This window comes from Trifolium pratense, linkage group LG6 (genome assembly GCF_020283565.1).
Source record: "Trifolium pratense cultivar HEN17-A07 linkage group LG6, ARS_RC_1.1, whole genome shotgun sequence".
In the NCBI taxonomy this organism is placed as follows: Eukaryota; Viridiplantae; Streptophyta; class Magnoliopsida; order Fabales; family Fabaceae; genus Trifolium; species Trifolium pratense.
Genome location: NC_060064.1, coordinates 15,096,649 through 15,114,753, shown reverse-complemented (window position 1 = coordinate 15,114,753; position 18,105 = coordinate 15,096,649). Strand labels below are relative to the sequence as shown.

At 34.7% G+C, this 18,105-nt stretch overlaps 1 protein-coding gene and 1 pseudogene across 1 annotated transcript; one reads left to right on the top strand and one right to left on the bottom strand.

Annotated features, from left to right (window-relative positions):
* Nucleotides 1-888: 888 nt before the first annotated feature.
* Nucleotides 889-4,057, bottom strand: LOC123893186 (protein EFFECTOR OF TRANSCRIPTION 2-like). Its single transcript, XM_045943115.1, has 3 exons — nt 3,868-4,057; nt 3,157-3,513; nt 889-2,130 (listed from the first exon to the last, which is right to left on the bottom strand). Exons 1-3 carry the CDS (start codon nt 3,937-3,939, stop codon nt 1,417-1,419), a joined length of 1,143 nt encoding a protein of 380 aa, XP_045799071.1. The 5' UTR covers nt 3,940-4,057; the 3' UTR covers nt 889-1,416.
* An 821-nt stretch (nt 4,058-4,878) lies between these two features.
* Nucleotides 4,879-17,541, top strand: LOC123891794 (annotated as a pseudogene).
* The last annotated feature ends 564 nt before the right edge of the window (nt 17,542-18,105 follow it).

Genomic DNA, 18,105 nt, shown 5'->3' with positions numbered 1-18,105 from the left:
AAATATTATCATTTAGGGAAGCTTACTCAAGATACAATCAAATACCAATGACTGGAATTGACAAAACGAAAACAACTTTTATGACTAAATTCAAATTTTTTACTATAATGTAATAATGTAATTCCTTTCGGCTTAAAAAACACAGGTGCCACTTACCAATGAAATGGTGATATGCTCCAAGTGTACATAGAAGATATGACCGTTAAATTCGAACTGGAAATCGATCATACTCTCCACGTAAAGAAAGTATTTAAGCAAGCGAGGAAATACAACATGAGATTCAACCCGGAAAAATGCACATTTGGGGTATGAGCTGGAAAATTCCTAGGATTCTACTTAAGCAGAATTGAAGCTAACCCTAATAAATGTCTAGCATTTTTCGAATTGCCTACACTTGATTTGAAAAGGTCAATACAAATTGTGAACGACAAGTTAACCTTGTTATCCCGGTTTGTGGCAAAGTTTTCCCAACACGCGGAACTTCTTTTCAAACTCCTTCGAAAAGAATCAGCGTTCGAATGGACAAATGAGTGTGAAACAACACTTCAACACTTTAAATGAGCACTATCAGAACGACCCATACTATCTCGACCTAAACAAGGCGAAAAGCTACATTTATACTTGGTTGTGTCATCCGAGGCCATAAGCACCATTCTCATAAGAGAAACCAACATGACCTTCTAAATGGTGAGAAGAATGCTCAAATGGTCACTCAAATTATCTGAGTTCGACATAACCTTCAAACATTAGAAAGTGCTAAAAGGCAGGATAAACATCTTTGTATACTGAACTGGATTTACAAATATATAAATAATCAGCACCTATGATGAGGATAAACAATTATGAAATATACAATACATTTAAATAAAACAACGTACTGCAACAAGATTTAATAGGCTCAACTCAACTCAATATACAATTCATGATGTACTGGAAATCAGAAACAAGGTCTATATACCTCACTGTATCAACAACTAAGCTTTTATACAAACAGATACAATACAACCTTCAAGGAAATAACTTGTATTGCCAACATTTTTTTAATACAAATACAGTTTTTTTTTTTAATGTCTATGTATCGCCAACACTTTTATTTTACTGTCTATTAGCTACAACTATTTGACTTTTGCCTAGAGAGCTGTTTGCTATTTCTACAACAATGCCAATTTCTGATACTTACATAAATCCATATATGCGAGGCAAGCCCTTGAACCGCTTTCTCCCTTTGACCCTTAACGCTCCACGCACATTGTTGCCTTGTAAAGCAAAAACCATCACCTAAATTCATATGGTTTGCTTTTAACAAAACTCTGTGTAAGCTTGAATAAGTACATTTTGCTGTTTGTGCATAGCACTTGTCTTTAGTATAATCATATTCTAAATCTGTTATGCGAAATTGTGTACTCCCAAATTCAATTATTTCTGGTTTCCACGTATTCTCTCCCCTTTATGCTCATGGCACCTTTTTCTTCCTTTAACTGGTTGTCTTGTACAAGTAGATCCATCATCCAAGATGATTCCGCATATAAGGGTTTTGGTGAAACTCTCCTGAACATGACTCTCGACCTTTCTTTGTGGAGGCTCTTCTACATCTTGGCTAACATTTTGGTACCTATAGGCATTACCTACAATAGTTTCTAATTCTAACTTGGGTGCTCTGATTGCTTTGGCAGTGGACACCTTTATCCTCATTCCTTTGTGTTCAGCACACCTCACTCTTTTTTCAACTGGTGGCCTCTGACAAATAGAACCGTCAGCCAATATTACTCCGCAAATTTTTGCATTCTCATGAATGGCCCTACTAGTGGTATCCTGAACTATCCTAGGACGTGACCTGTTGAATTTGAACACACGGGAGAGGATATTATAGCTACCATTGTCAGCTTCATCTAATTTGTCATCTGTCAGAGGCAGTTTACTCGATTTAATTGGTATCCCCACTTTCCTCTGAGTGAAGGGAAGAAGCAATTTAGTCACATCTGAAAATGTTCTAGTGCCTGAAGCAAGTTTGTTGAGCATTTGAAGAATATCATCAGGCCGCCGTGTACCATTACTGATTGTGTTCCATGCATAATCAAATGTACTAAGCAGCTGAGCTTCTGTTCTTAGGGCATCTCCCTCGTTTTGCATCTGTTCAACAAACAGTATTGCACAAATAAAACATTTTAGTTAAAAATATTGCACTTAACTATACAAATGTGCATTTGTTCTATTCAATATTCTGTGCCAAATTTCATAAGATGCAACACTTCGCATCAACTAGATTTTGAATTCTGTCAAAGATATTTAGGTATAAGCATAACAATGAATTCTCATAATAGACTACGGGTGGGCAAGACACAAGTTGGGACAGGTTCTAGATGTCCCCAACCCTGTCCTAAATGTTGATTGCATCATTTTTTAATTTTAACCGGTCTCTAGATCTGAAGAAAGCTGATGCGTTGCGGGCCAAAGTTAGCCTGAAGGACAATTGAAATAAAATTCTAAAGTGATCATTCAATTATGACTAAAAATTATATCAGATATTTTTAGTATTTTACCATATACTCAAACTCAAACATAACTCTAACAGTAGTACTTCACTACAAGATTACTACCCAAATTACATAGATTTCAGCTTGAATATTTCATTTACAAGAGTCTCATCACAGATGGAATAGAGCTAACAATTAGGGCTGTGTTAGAGATAGGTTCAGAGTGGTTATATCCGACACTAAACCCGTCTCTAGGTTCAGTGTGGTTATGTCCGACCCATCTTGATATCAAAATTAAAAATGCAAATGAAATAACTGATATGTACTTACAGGAGCCCATCTATAAACAATTGGGAAACCTTGAGAAAATATGTCCTGAAACAATGACCTTCCGGTCTGAAGAGATGAATCATCCGATGAAGAGATATTACTCAAATGAGCTCCAGTCCTTCCATAACGCTGGAGTTTTGCTCTCACATTGTCAGCTTTACCAAGGTGACCAAATTTTATCCGATTTATCCAAAACCTTTCTATGGGTTATACCTTATACTATCATACAATAATAATATGTATATTCAAAACCTAAGATGCTGAAGCTAATTAATAGTCATCTAGCTTAACTTCTGAACCCATGTTGATATCAAAATTAAAAATGCAAATGAAATAACTGATATGTACTTACAGGAGCCCATCTATAAACAATTGGGAAGCCTTGCGAAAATATCTCCTGAAACAATGACCTTCCGGTCTGAAGAGATGAATCATCCGATGAACAGATATTACTCAAATGAGCTCCAGTCCTTCCATAACGCTGGAGTCTTGCTCTCACATTGTCAGCTTTACCAAGGTAAACCACAACTACGCGGCGAGGGTCAGTGGTAAGCTTGTAAATTTGTCTCCCCAAACCATTATGTGACACAGCTACACCAAGCTCGTACACTCCCGGACACAATTTCTGAGGAAGGTTGTGAATCCTGTATCTGGCAGATCCTTCATTTCCTTTGGAATGGTCTTCCCAATCAGAAGGACCAATAAGAATCTGAAAGCAATTTATAACATCAGTAACTAAACCAAACAAGATAACCAAATTGAACAGTTGGATGAATTAGTAAGCAATCAGTTATAGCCATTCTGTTACGGCTTCAGTTGCTTAGTTAAAAACTATACTATGGAGTATATAAACTCAGTTTCATGTAAATATAAATACTGATTGAAATGTGGTTGAATTGAAATACACATTTGAGAGATTATTGGGTAAGATTTTTCATTATTAGATCTGATGACACAAATGGAGATTTAGTATTTGCAACAGATTGATTTAATTAAAAAAGCATTAAAATCAAACACATTACACATAATTAATTAATAAGACAATAATAGAGAGATATAGAACCTTCCAGCGAGAGAAACTAGAATCATGCTTTGTTCGGTCACATTGCTCCCTCTTCAATCTATTAACGACCATTATTCAGTTAGTTTAGTTGCGCCGTCTCGGGGAAGTTAGAGATGAAACCACCGTTATTCCGATGACAGTTTCGATAAAGGACTCGAGGGAGAAGAAAGATAAGAAACAAACAACGGTTAGATCTTCATTTATTTTATTATTATTTTGAAAAAGCCAAATAAATTATTTATTTATTTTTTGAATAAATTCTTTTGTTTTTCTTTTGTTTGTTAGAATTTTTATTTTTTGACTATATTCTTTCGTTTATGTTTCGCTAATTTAAATTAAAATTAAATAATGTGATAAAAAAAGTAATTGATAAAGCTTGAATTGTTCCATATATTGTCAAAAAGAAAATATCTTGTTAAAAAAAAAAAGCTCCAATTGTTCATTGACTTCATTCATACTATCTTAAAGATAGGTGAAATCAATAGTTCAACTAGTTGAACTAATGGTTAAAAAGAGTCGGAGAATCATGGTTCAGATCTTGATTAAAAAAAAAAAAAACTAATGTGCAACTATGTAGAGTCTTTGAAAAAGTCGTAACTGCAGGTTGTGGGAAGACGTGGATGATGTTTGTTATAACTATTGTCTAACATGCAACATCATTTTCAAATCAATGGCAAAAATAGGTGGCTAAGTTGATTGAACACGAATTTTATAAAATTTACCGTTAAATTGAAATTTTATATCATATAGATCATCCATATAAAAATTAAAAATTATTTGATATGTTATCAAGACCATCAAGTTAACGAATAAGCTTGATACTTTGACCAACTTGTGCTAAGTAGGTAAAACCACCTGTCGGTAAAACGTAATGTGGATGCAGTCTTTGCCGTAAAGTGGGTATCGGAATGTGTGTAAAAGACCACAATGACGGTTTTGTTCAAGATAAAATAGTATGATATTCTCCTTTGCTCTTCGTTTGGTTATGGGGCGCTATCATAATTTTTCTCACAAACTGATTTGTCTTCTATATTTACTTCACATCATGGTCTAAAACTGGAGAAACCAAATATAGCAATGCTTGTGCAAAACCTCACAAATATCACAGAATTGTTTCTAGATAGTGTTGCAATAACTTCTAGCGGAGAGGAATGGGGTCGTGCTTTATCTTCTTTGAAGGGGCTTCATGTTTTGAGCATGACATCATGCAATCTCTCTGGACATATTGATCCTTCACTAGCTAAGCTTCATTCACTATCTGTCCTAAAATTGAGCAAAAACAAATTGTCAAAGCATAGTGTCATCTTCCTTTGCAAATATTTCTCCAATTTAACTGTCCTACAACTTAGTAGTTGTGGCTTGAATTACAACAGACCATCAATATCTTCATGGTTCTTTGCCAAATTTCCCACCATTTGCATCTCTTCAATACTTGAATCTCCGCAATACAAATTTCTTAGGACCGATTCCAAATACCATTTCCAATCTGAAGCAGTTGACTACCATTGATCTATCTTACTGCCAATTCAATGGAAAACTTCCAAGTTCAATGTCAGAACTCGGCCAACTTGTTTATCTAGACATGTCTTCCAATAACCTCACAGGTCAACTCCCTTCATTCAATGTGTCCAAGAACATCACATATCTATACCTATTTCTCAACCATTTGAGCGGGGATTTACCATCCAGCCATTACGATGGCCTTACAAAAGTTGTAAGCATCGACTTAGGGTTCAATTATTTCACTGGGACTGTGCCATCATCTCTGCTTAAGCTCCCATATTTGCTAGAACTAAAGCTTCCGTACAATTAACTCAATGGTATCTTGGGTGAGTTTGACAACACATCTTTACCTGTTTTGGAGATGCTTGACTTCACCAGTAATAATTTACATGGGCTTATTCCTTTGTCTGTCTTTACCCTTTGAACACTTCGTTTCATTAGCCTTTCTTACAACAACTTTAGTGGCACGATAAAGTTGGACGTCATACGAAGGTTAAGTAATTTAACTGTATTAGGGCAGTATAATGATCTTTTGGTTGATGTCAACTTCAAAGATCATCATGACATGTCATCCTTTCCGAAGTTGAGAATTCTACGGTTGGAGTTCTGCAAGCTATCAGGAATCCCTAGTTTCTTGAAAAACCAGTCAACAATAATCTCTCTTCGCCTATCTAACAACCAGATTGAAGGACCAATACCTAATTGGATTTGGCATCTTGATTCTCTCATGAACTTGAATCTTTCCCATAACTTTTTTACTGATTTGGAAGGGAGTTTCTCGAACTTCAGTTCTAACATTTTTGTGATTGATCTTAGCTTTAACCAATTGCAAGGCCCTATTTTTTTCATTCCAAAGTACACAAATTATTTTTTTCAGACATCGGAAACCAGCTACCTTACATACAAATCTTGTTTCTTTCAAATAATAGTTTTCAGGGAAAAATCCATGAATCTTTCTGTAAGATTCATCGGAAACCAGCTACCTTAACAAGTATCCTAATGGCAATCTTTATAATTTTCCAATAAGAAATACTAGGAATTTGGATAATTGTTTGAGTGAAGGTTTTTTTTTTTAAACGGTTTGAATGGAGAATTGAACAATGAATGGTAATTAATACAATGGCATAGGAAGGTGTAGTAGTACTCTGGAAATAGAGAAATTTATCAACAAAAAAACAAAGAGATGGTTGATATTTCAATTTCTGATAATGTATTAAAAATCTAATAGTAGTAAATAAATCACATAAAATAATCCATTCCATTTCAATTCTCTGACTTCTGAGTTATATACAACAACGTGCTGCCATTGCTTCTGAACAACCTCAAGAAGATACAAAAACAATTCCCCTGAAAATCTTAATGCACGAACAAAGCAACAAAGTTGTATTTGTGGAAGCAACCAAAGACTTTGTTGGCACTCTTTTCAGCTTCTTATCTTTTCCACTTGGCACCATTGTTCGCCTTTTATCCACCAACCACAACTCTCAGAATCATCACCATTATATTCCTTGGCAGTATCAACAACCTCTACCAAACTGTCCAAAACCTCGACTCAAACGATGTTTGGAACAATGCTAATGTTACTGCATCCCAGGAATCCCTGTGAAGCATTGTGCATGAAGCTGTTCTTGAATGTTAATGACACTGAGCCATCAAGTAAGATTTTTGTGTGTGATTCTTGTAAGACGTTTACTACTTTTAAAAACCTTGAATGCACTTGTGGAAAACCAATAAATACACAACCTCAAAATTTGGATTCTAAGGGTCAGGAGAAAGGTACTATTGTGGATGCCCAAAATGGAGTCTTTGTTAGAGAAAATGGACCAACTTTTTTGGTGTTCGACGATTTGAAGATTGTGCCAAGTTCCACTATGACTTGTACTTTTTGAAGGAATTGGGGTATTCAGACTTGACTCAGCTAGAGGAAATCACACATAACATTGGCAAGCAGGAGGTAATCGTATCTATCTCACATTGCAGATTTATTTTTTACTTGCATAGGATCTTAGGAACGTCTAAATGATGAACCTTAACATGATGATTTTATGTTGCAGTATGCTTCACCCTTTAGAATATATCAGTTAGTCCTAGGAACTCTAATTATTCACTAGGTCTTAAATTTCAAATTTGCTACACAGGTAGCTTGTGCCAAGTTTAATTGGTATACAGTGACTCTGTGAGGGCCATGAAGGCACAACATGAATTAATATTCAGAAGCTTAAGATTTTAGTTTTGACAAGCAAATGATAATAGAAGAAAGATGCTAAGAGGCACATTTAGGGGTATGAGAATTTCGACCCAATACAAGAAAAAACACCAAGAAATAGAAGAAACATGTTGTGAGGCACATTTAGGGTCCGTTTGATCCGCAAAATATAAGTACCGAACAGAATAACACAAGACAAATGTTTAAGGTATTGAACAAATTTTGTGTTGTACGATGTTTGATGGACATAAGGTTATTTTGGTATTTTAGACAACTTGTGCAGAGGACAAAAGGTTGTCCCGTGGTTTTATGGGGACAAGAATTTCAGTTTTTGTCTTATCCCTTGATCCCCAATTTCTCCAGTACCAAGAACAGTTTTAAAATCAAACACAGTGTAACAAAAGTTGTCATATCTAGTCCATATTTTTTAACAGGGATATTAATGCATTATAGGAGTATATCATGCATACTCAGAGGAAATAGGAGACATCTTGTACATTTTACTAGCTTCCATGTGAACGAAAAAACATGAAATCATTTGGGAAACGATCTTGTCTATTGTCATTTAGTAAAATTACTCTTTTTTCATCTATTTCTTTTTATCAATGTTACAGTTACCCCCTATTTTGATGTATAGATATAATTGATTACTTCCATTCTGATGTATAGATATTGAACATACTCAAGTATAGCTTGACCTCTCATGAACCGCTAACAAATGCAATTCTGAAAAGTTGCTCCTGGAACCAAGACAACCCGCCTAACCAATCTTCATCAGCAGTTAGAGTAAGGCCTTGCACTACTGACAACAATAGAACATATATTAAGGTAGAGCAAAGTAAATCTCAGAAAAAGATAATCTTCGCAGAAGCGGTGGAGAATTTCTTCATTTTTAGCTTCCTTACCATGCCATTAGGGTCCACTGTAAAGGTTTTGGTAGCTAACTCTTTTGCTGGATGTGTTGGTAATTTGTACAAGAGTGTAGAGAACTTGGTCCCCACTTCTGTGTTACTCAATCCTGGTGTAGCACCACATTTTGGTTGTCCAAACCAACACCTCAACATTCCAGATATACAACCACCACTCACGACATATTATTATGGTACTGGGCTTCCATTGCAAGTGTATAATTCTATTCTTAAATCTTATGTAAACACAGAAACAAAGATAGCGGGCGGATGTCATCAATTTTTAATGGAAAAGTCTTGACTTAACTGGATCCAAGATCCCCCAACAAGTCAAGAGAAGGTGTTGTAGGATTTGTGAAGAAAGCAGCATTATATGGTGTAGGAGATGATCTAACAGTAAAACCACTTTCTGCTAATTCTTGCCTTTCATATTTTAAAGAATCTAGCATTCCCCTTGATGATCTAGAAGTGAAGGTGATTAGCATTGGTGAAGTTGAGGTAAGGTGACTCTTATTTATTACGGAAATTTGTCTTCTTCCTTTTTTGCTGTTATCTTAACCTCTTTTATACTCTCTTTACTTGTGGAGGCTTTGAGCCTCCTTAGAGCTTCCTTGACATCAAAGTTTACCTTAACTAGTGGACTAGGAGACCTGCATTATCAATCAGCTGAAGTTCGGAGCTTTTGTTTTGAACAATAGCTAGAAGATCTTTTCTGTTGCTACTGCTTAATTGGATTGTGGTTTTTCTATTGCATAGATTATTATATACTAGCCCTGTTACTCTATAGTTTGGTCATGGTGTTTTATCTTGTTCTATATGTATCAACTGTCTCCCTGCTCTGCACTCTCATTGATCAAATTTTGTTCTTAGTAATTGAGCAGTGCTTTGAGGAATAATAGTTATAATCTTCTTTAATATTATTATTCCTTACCTTGCTGTGTTGAGATGCACTACACTGCTGTTATAACCTCTTTTGAACGTTCCAGAATAAAGAAAACTTCAAAATAGAGAAGCTGATCAATAACTATTATTCCTTTCTTCCTCAATTTTTGCTTCTACTCAATTAAAAAAACTTGGTTGGAGCGAAGCACCTTATTCTTTTGCTTACAAAACACAACAGAAAACGAATCAGGCATTTGACATTGACACTATTTAACGAAATATATGTTATATATTTCTGTTGAAAATTAATTCTCAGATCAACATAACCAGTTTTTGCACCTTATCAGAGGAAACTATATCCTCAAAAAAAAAAAAAGAAATGACATGATTTTGGCTTCTTCCAAATACACGGGTCCTTTGGCCACTATAATAAAGAGGGTATCATTTTAGGATTATCATCATCATAAATCACAATAAAAACAATGAAGATTTAGAAAACCTCCCCAAGAAAGTTAAGTTATCACAAACAAACAAATCACCAGAATCAAGTTTATATCCAGTTGTCCCAAATTCCTCATCTTGGGAAGGCCAAAAAGTCATTCCAAACTCTAGTAATATATGTTAGAGGAGTGCGAAGGTTCTGGATACACAATCAACACCATCTTGAACATGATCAAAGAATAATTATTCAGGAAAGAAATACATATGCATATAATAAAGACCAATTATATCCCAGGGATGAATCACCATTATCGGATAATCTCAGCCAAGATAGCAGGGAATAATGAATAAACAAGAATCGTGTATGCAGAGATATTAAAATCTAAATTCACATCACCAAATTAATCCCAGCAATAGTTGAAAATATATACCGCAGCCAACAAAACATGACAAGGTGATTGGGGCACTCATCTGTAATTTATCCACTTCAGACAGAAAAGTTAACAAGGTGATAAAGAAAGAAGACTTCTGTGGCACCCTGTGAACACCATATGATACATCATACATGTTCAATAAAATCACGTTGCCACAAATAGTTGTAGAAAAAGCTAAGAATAAATGAAGAGAGTTCCAAACCAAGTCCATGATCAAAAGTTCATAGTTAGGAAGAGAGCTCCACAAAGCTGTTCACTCCAAATTTATCCAGAATTTTGTAACTTTCACACTGTCAGATTGATTACAAGACAAAAACTTAAATGTATTAATGGCATAAGGAAACCCTACAACTGAACTTTTCAATACCAACATTCACCACGCCTCAATAAACTTGTCATCAAAATAGACTTGTCGAGAAGATTGCACAATAAAACTCCACGGAGAATAAATGTCTTGAAAATAATTCACAATCCAAGAAGTGTGTATGAAAATAAACTTGATTGCTTCATCATAACTGAAGTTCATTGTTTCGAAACATGCGCGTACAGTACTTTTGTGTTTACAAGCTAAAGTTTTAATACAAGAAAGCCGAAGTATATATTTTATTCGATACAAACTTTTTTTTTTTTAGGATCCACTGTACAGTCAAAATAATTCACATTGTTTTCAATTCACAATTCAACAAGAGGTGATAATCATGCATCTGCTTCACAAGAAAATGACAAAAGAAACTTAATAATAGTAGCAGATCAAGAAAAATAGCACAACAAACTTTAAGATCAACACCAACAACCAAATAAAACCTAAGATTACATAACATGAAGATCAAACCGTTAAAATATCAAAAAAAATATTTAGTACCTTTAGAATATCTTTAAAGATTAGATTTTATATTACTTATTACTATTTAATTTTTCTTCATGATTGCATCTATGTAAATAGTTATTAGTGTTTGTTATTGACAATTTACAAAACGAGAAACCATATTATTTTGTTCATATACACAAAACCATGCTGTAAAGAAGGTTGATACTTAATAGAGATCACCAAATCATAATTCTAGGCTCCACTCCATGCTATGACAAACCACACTGCAGAAAAGCATGTTCTTAATTCAATTCGGCGTCTTAAAATCAAATCCGAAAAATAAATAAAAGTAGTAAAAAAAAATTCATTGAAGAAATTTGATTTATCTATCCATGACTGTTCTCCGAAAATCAAGAAACGTGAAAAATCAACTTTTAGAATCAAGAAACAAGAATCCAAGAGGAAATCAAGAAATGCCCTTCAGATCAACAAAGCAAAGCCAGAAATCCAAACATGACGAATCAAACAAGTCTGAGCAACGGATCTTACGAACAAACAAAACTAAACTTTAGAATCAAGAATTCAGAATCATGTTCACGGTTCAATTCAATTTATCTAGAACCGTTCTCTGCAAAACGAATCATAGTCAAAGTAGAGATCGCCAAATGAAAGCATAACAACAATGAGAACATTTCACAACCAATTTGTAGATTCCGTTCCTCCAAGTGAAACAATATAAAATTTAGGGGCTACACCTACCTATACCAGATGGATGAAGTAAAGCGCCAAAGCAGCGTAAGTAAATTTAGTCCAGAATTCCTAATTCAGAGAAAAGATATACTTTAGAATCTTGAATGCTTCAGTTCTCATGTTCCTGATGCAGAAACATAAAATCACCAAGACTAGCAGGACACAACACATATAAGTAGAAACATGACAGATCCCAAGGCTGTGAATTGAACGGATAGTATGTTAACCTCAGCCTGCCACGGGCTCCACAACACAGCACATATTCATAAGAAATCAAACACCCCACAGATAACTCAAAGAAAATGCGAAAAGTAGATGCCGAGTAGAAATGACCATATTTAAGTCTTTTAACAGTGGGAAGTATAAGTATTCAACACACCCAATGTTTCATTGCAACAATTTTCCTTCTGATTTGCAAGATCTTGTGATCAATATGAAATGACACAATTTAGGCTGCCCCATTATACTGACGAGTCCTTGGAACACTGCACAAAATTGAAACATCCCCAAACATACACAGATTCTCTGGAATGATACAAACAAATAACAAATCTAGGACAAGCATCTGTAAGAAAGCATAGTATTAAGGGTATGTAAACACCCAACTGATTATAATCTCCACCATAGTCGCACATTGATATATTTATCTTTCCTGTAAATCAAGAAGCATAAACAATAAGAATTCAATACATAAACAATGATCAATAACTTATACTCGAGGCTTGACACTATAGAGACTTAATTGTTTCAACACAGAAAGCCAGATCAAAGCCTAAAAAAAAAAAAAAAAATACAAAACAATTCAATGACGAAATTAGATTCATCCATGATTCCAGAGGCAATGATCGTGAATGAAGTATCATAAAACTCACACAATAACCAAGCTAAGAGATGTACACCAGAATCATATATATTCAGCTCCTCATCTAGAAAAACAAATACTACAGAATCACAAATTTTATAGCTCTCCCAATCTGATAAACAAGACACAAAAATCAACATAAACACATGACACCATTAAGAAACAACCATTCCAATCCATAAAACGTACATTTACATAAAAATGACCAGTTTTATTCCACATTACATTCCTAACAGAAAGAAACATGAATTCCTTCATAATCGGAGTAGAAATCACCAAATGCTTTCCCACTATGACGGATGCCCATTTGACAGTTATACCCATTTAGGAGCAGAGATTCTTATATATTAAAACGACAAGAAAATTGTAAAAGAATCATAACAAAGCAAGTGGTAAATTAACAAAATAAAAGAGAGCCAAAAACCAAGCAGAATTCCTCATCCTTGGCGCGAGGAAAGAGTACTTGTCACCATATTAAACCTTACTGTTCAGCAGGAAGCCAAATGAAACAGCATGAGAAAAAAATACAACACAATTCAATGATGAAATTAGATTTATCCAACTCAATGATCGTGATTAAAGTGACACAAAACTCACATCATAACCAAGCTAAAAATGCACCCCATAATCATATATATTCAACTCCGCATCTTGAAAAAGACAGATGTACTACAAAATCATAAGCCGTCCAAATACTCAAATTTCTGATAAACAACTGAAATAAGTATTGCCACATCACACCATCACAATTGCCCAAATCCAGAAAAAGTACATTAAAATAAAAATGACGAGTTTTACCCAACATTACGTTCATAGGCTATCACCTCTGTAACAATGTTGCACATCTCGCTGTCGATATCCTTCTTGTGACACCTACATGAAACTTCTAAGGAATTAAGAAAAACTAGATCCTCAAGAGACAGAATCGCAAAGAATTCTTAGTCAGGGTGGAGATCACCACAGATTTAGCATACAACAATGCGAATACATCTAATTGCAGATTGGTGCTTCCTGTGAAATGACAATAATTTAGGCTTCCTCACTGTGACAAAAACCCATCTGGGTGAGAATTCATATTCTTATTCTTATGTGTAACAAAGGACAAGAAAACAGTGAAAGAATCATAACAAAGGAAGTGATAAATTAACAGAACAAGAGAGAGCCAAAACCAAGCAGTTCAGAATTCCTCATCCTTGGTGCGGGCAAAGAGATATACTTCGAATCTTGTTTGCATCAATGTTCATGCAGCTGGCTACAAAAACAAAGCAAAAAACACCAACACTAGCAGGACACCATCAAAAGACAAACATCCCCAATCTCAAAACGAACAGATGTGAAAAATTTACTGGTTTGATCCCAAGACTGAATTGAATGATCGTATGTTAACCTTTGCTTTCCAAAGGCCAAATTACTGGTTGGTTTTATCTTGACTAGTCTCTGAACTGTGAAGAGTCTTTATTTGTAGAGATGACCAAATCAAGCATAGAACACAACCTGCAGAACATGATAGTTCATGGGAACAAATTTCCGTCCAATTTGGAATATCTTGTAATCAATATGAAATGTCATAATTTAAGCTTCAACCTGATACCAGAGGTGTCCTAGGGCCACTATAGCCAAGAGGATATCTTTTTAGGAGTATACAAATCACAAATAAAAAATAACAGCAGAAATACCAGAGGAGTCCTAGGGCAACTATAGCCAATTGATCCGCAACAAACAAATCATCATAACAAACAGTACCTACCACAGGTTGTCCAAAATTCATCTTGGGAAGGGAAGTGTTACTCCAAAAGCTTGTATGCAAAACCACAGAGTAAAACTGAAGTTACAGATACAAAAACACACAAACTTCAACACCGGAAGAAATACATGTCACTCAAAGATAAAGGTGGAGTATGTGATAACCTCACCCTAAGCTTTGACAAAGTAATCAAGAAGCAAATGCTGAAACGACTATTCCGAAATGTAAAGAATTCATAATCAGCATAGAGATCACCAAATCGCCAAATTAAAGCCTAGCAATTAGATAACACGTCCGTCAGAACATTATGGTTCATGTGTCGTTGTTAATTTGTTCAATGGTGTACAAAGTGGCAGAGAAACTCATCATCTCTAATATTCTCCACTTCAGATGGCGAATTAAAAAGGTGCAGTGTGATTGAGAAAGAAGGAAACTTCTGTTGTACACCAAACCCATGTAAAACTTTCTCTGCCAACAGCACATGATACATTTACAGAAAAGCTTAAGCTAGGAAAAATAGGTTGTAAAAAAGAACAGAAGAAAGAATACTAGCATAATTTTTCAAACCAAGTCTCATATCAGCATTACAACGAGATGCCCACCAACTTCCTCATGTAAACTTCTGCACTGTCGGAATTCAGATAAAAAAGCCAGATGTAGAACAAAGAAGTAAATTGATTAGACAATAAGAATAGAAATGACAAGAATACAAGAATATAGAAAAAATTTAACAAAGGAAGTGACAGATGAACATAAAAGTTCCAAACCAAGCTGTCCAGAATTACGCATCCTTGGGAGGGTAAAGATATATGTACCCTAGAATCTTAAATGCTTCATACTGACTTTCCTAATACAGATACACGAAAAACCCAATGATATCCCAAATCTCAAAATAAGTATACACATGTAAGTAAAAAAAATTATCGGTTTCACGGTACGTATGTGTGAACCTGCCTGCCACGGGTTCCACAGCAAACCACAGATTTATAGGTTATCTCTCCTGTAACACCCACACAGAAAAGACAAAGGAACTGACAAAGTAGATGCTGATTATCAAACAAAAGACTGAAAATGTGAAGAGTCTAAGAAGAGATGACCAAATTAAAGTTTGCTGGAGAAGACGATTCATTGGAACAAACTCCATCCAATATGAAATCACATCTTTGGCTTCCTCCTAGTACAGTGTTCTGACCGAATCAGAATGAGATAACTCCAATGGTGAGGCTTAAGGAAGCTACGGTTGCATTATATTTACGGTGAATCACGGTGGGGAAGGTACCTACAAAACATGTTAGCAGTAGCACTCCAACGATTATGTGATCAAGGAGGATTGAAGTGAAAAGTGATTGAATTGTGTACCTTGGCAACAAAGCCTTGTCCTTGGGGAACTGTAATGAAGATGATATCATTTTAGGAGTACAATCATCATCATCATAAATCACAAATCAAAATAAAAGCAACAAAAGCAAATTATGAAAAACCTTCCCCAACAAAGTAATTATGTCACCAACGAACAAATCATAAAAGCAAACAACACATATGAAGTAACCAAATTGTCCAAAATTTCTCATCTTGGAAAGTGCAAAACGTTATTCCAGAATCTTGTACCCTATGATAGAGTAATACTCAGGTTGCGGATACTGAAACACACAACTTCAACACTAGAAGAAATGCAAAAACTTCAACACTAGCTTGTACACAATCAAAGAACTATTATTTGGGGATAAATACATATAATTAAAAAAAATGACCAATTATATCCCAAGAATGAATGAGAAGCATGGATACAATAGTAGTAAAAAGCGCAGAACAAAATCAAAAGAGCAGAAATGAATAAGAATATAAAACATGAATATCAAACAAAAGAAAAATAGAACCAGAACCAGAAGGAATCAGTCTGTATGTCTTGCAATCAAATGCCAAAATAAAAAGTAATAAAGAACGACTTATTGATGAAATTTGATTATGTATCTATAGCCATTATCGTTCTTATCCATTTTAATCGCAAATTGTTCCATATATCCAGAATTCAACTTGCTGCAAAATAGATAAACGAATATCTCAATATATTCTTCTGTTTTTAGTAGTAACCAGCAAGCACCAAATCAAACCTCAACATCAAGAGACCAGAGTACCAAAGAAAAAATAGTGAGAATACAAAAATATGAAATATGAAATAATAGGAAGAAAGAACCAGCAGGAATTGTGTGTTTAATTTGTTTATAGATAACCTCTCCTGCAAAACCATATAGAAAAATAACAAATAAAGACTCTACGCTAAGAAAAGTATGCTGCAGAAAAGTATATTCGCAATTGAATTTGTATGTCATATGAACAAAGCTGGAAAGTAAAAATAGTAAAGAATGACTTATTGAAGAAACATGATTTATCTTCACTCTCCTTTCTTATCCATAGTAGCAAGTATCTACACACTGCAATTCAGATGTATATACGGAGATTATCCAAGAAAAAGATAGACATGTACTACAGAATCATAAATACTGAATCTCTCCAAATATTAAGATTTGTAATTCTTAACATAAAAAGCATACACCTATCCTAGAACAAGTAATTTCAATGAAAATTGACCCGCTATATCCAAAGGCTCAAAGCATTTCCTTAACAATATCTACCACAACTTTCAAGTCGCACAGTAATTCATAGTCTCTCACCGCTGTAACACCACAGAAACTGACGAAGGAATCAAGTATACTTAGATCCTCAAAACAAACAAAGAAACATGAAAAATTCATAGTTAGAAAAGAGATCACCGAATGGAAGCACAATAACAAGTACATCACCAATTGCATATTCGCTGCATACCTACACCCATGTAGGATAGAAGATTCTTATTCTTATGTTTTATATATATCGCAAATGACAAGAATACAAAAGGAAAAACTTATAACAAATTAGAAGGTTATTATTTTGACAAACTAGAAAAACATGTTCAAACTTCAATTCATACGTCTTGAAATCAAAGCCCAAAAATAAATAAAAATTGTATACAACGACCCATTGAAGAACCAAAACCAAAACTTGAGGCTCCATGCTATGATGAAAGAACATTTTTGACAAACCACACTGCAGAAAAACAGGTTCACAATAAAATTTGCATTTTAAGATGAAAGCGCAATAATGAAAATAATAAAGAACGACTTCATTGAAGAAACTTGATCTATGTATCTGTTGCCATTATCATTCTTATCCATTATCATCGATAATTGCAAACTGTTCCAGATATCCAGAAATAAAAAAATTGATCAGCACACTACAAAATGTATCAAGTATCTATAAATGTTCAACTCACTGCAAAACAGACTTATATCTTGATTATCCAAGAAAGAGATGCACTGCTAATACTCAGATTCATAATTCTAAACATAAATAAATACCAGCAGCACTGCCACATCATACTAGGACACCTATTCCAGAACAAACACTCAAGGCAAAAAGTAACCAGTTGAATCCAAAGGCTCAAAGCTTTCAAATCCGACAGTACATTCACAGCTCTCTCCTCTATAACACCAAAGCAAAAACAGGTCCTTGGAATCAAGGAAACTATATCCTCAAAATATAAAAAGAAAATGAAAAATGCATATTCAGAGTAGAGATAACCAAATGAAAGCACGTCAACAGCAGCCAATTGCAGATTCTGGTGCCAAACCAAGTTGTAACGAATTCCTCATCCTTGCTTCAT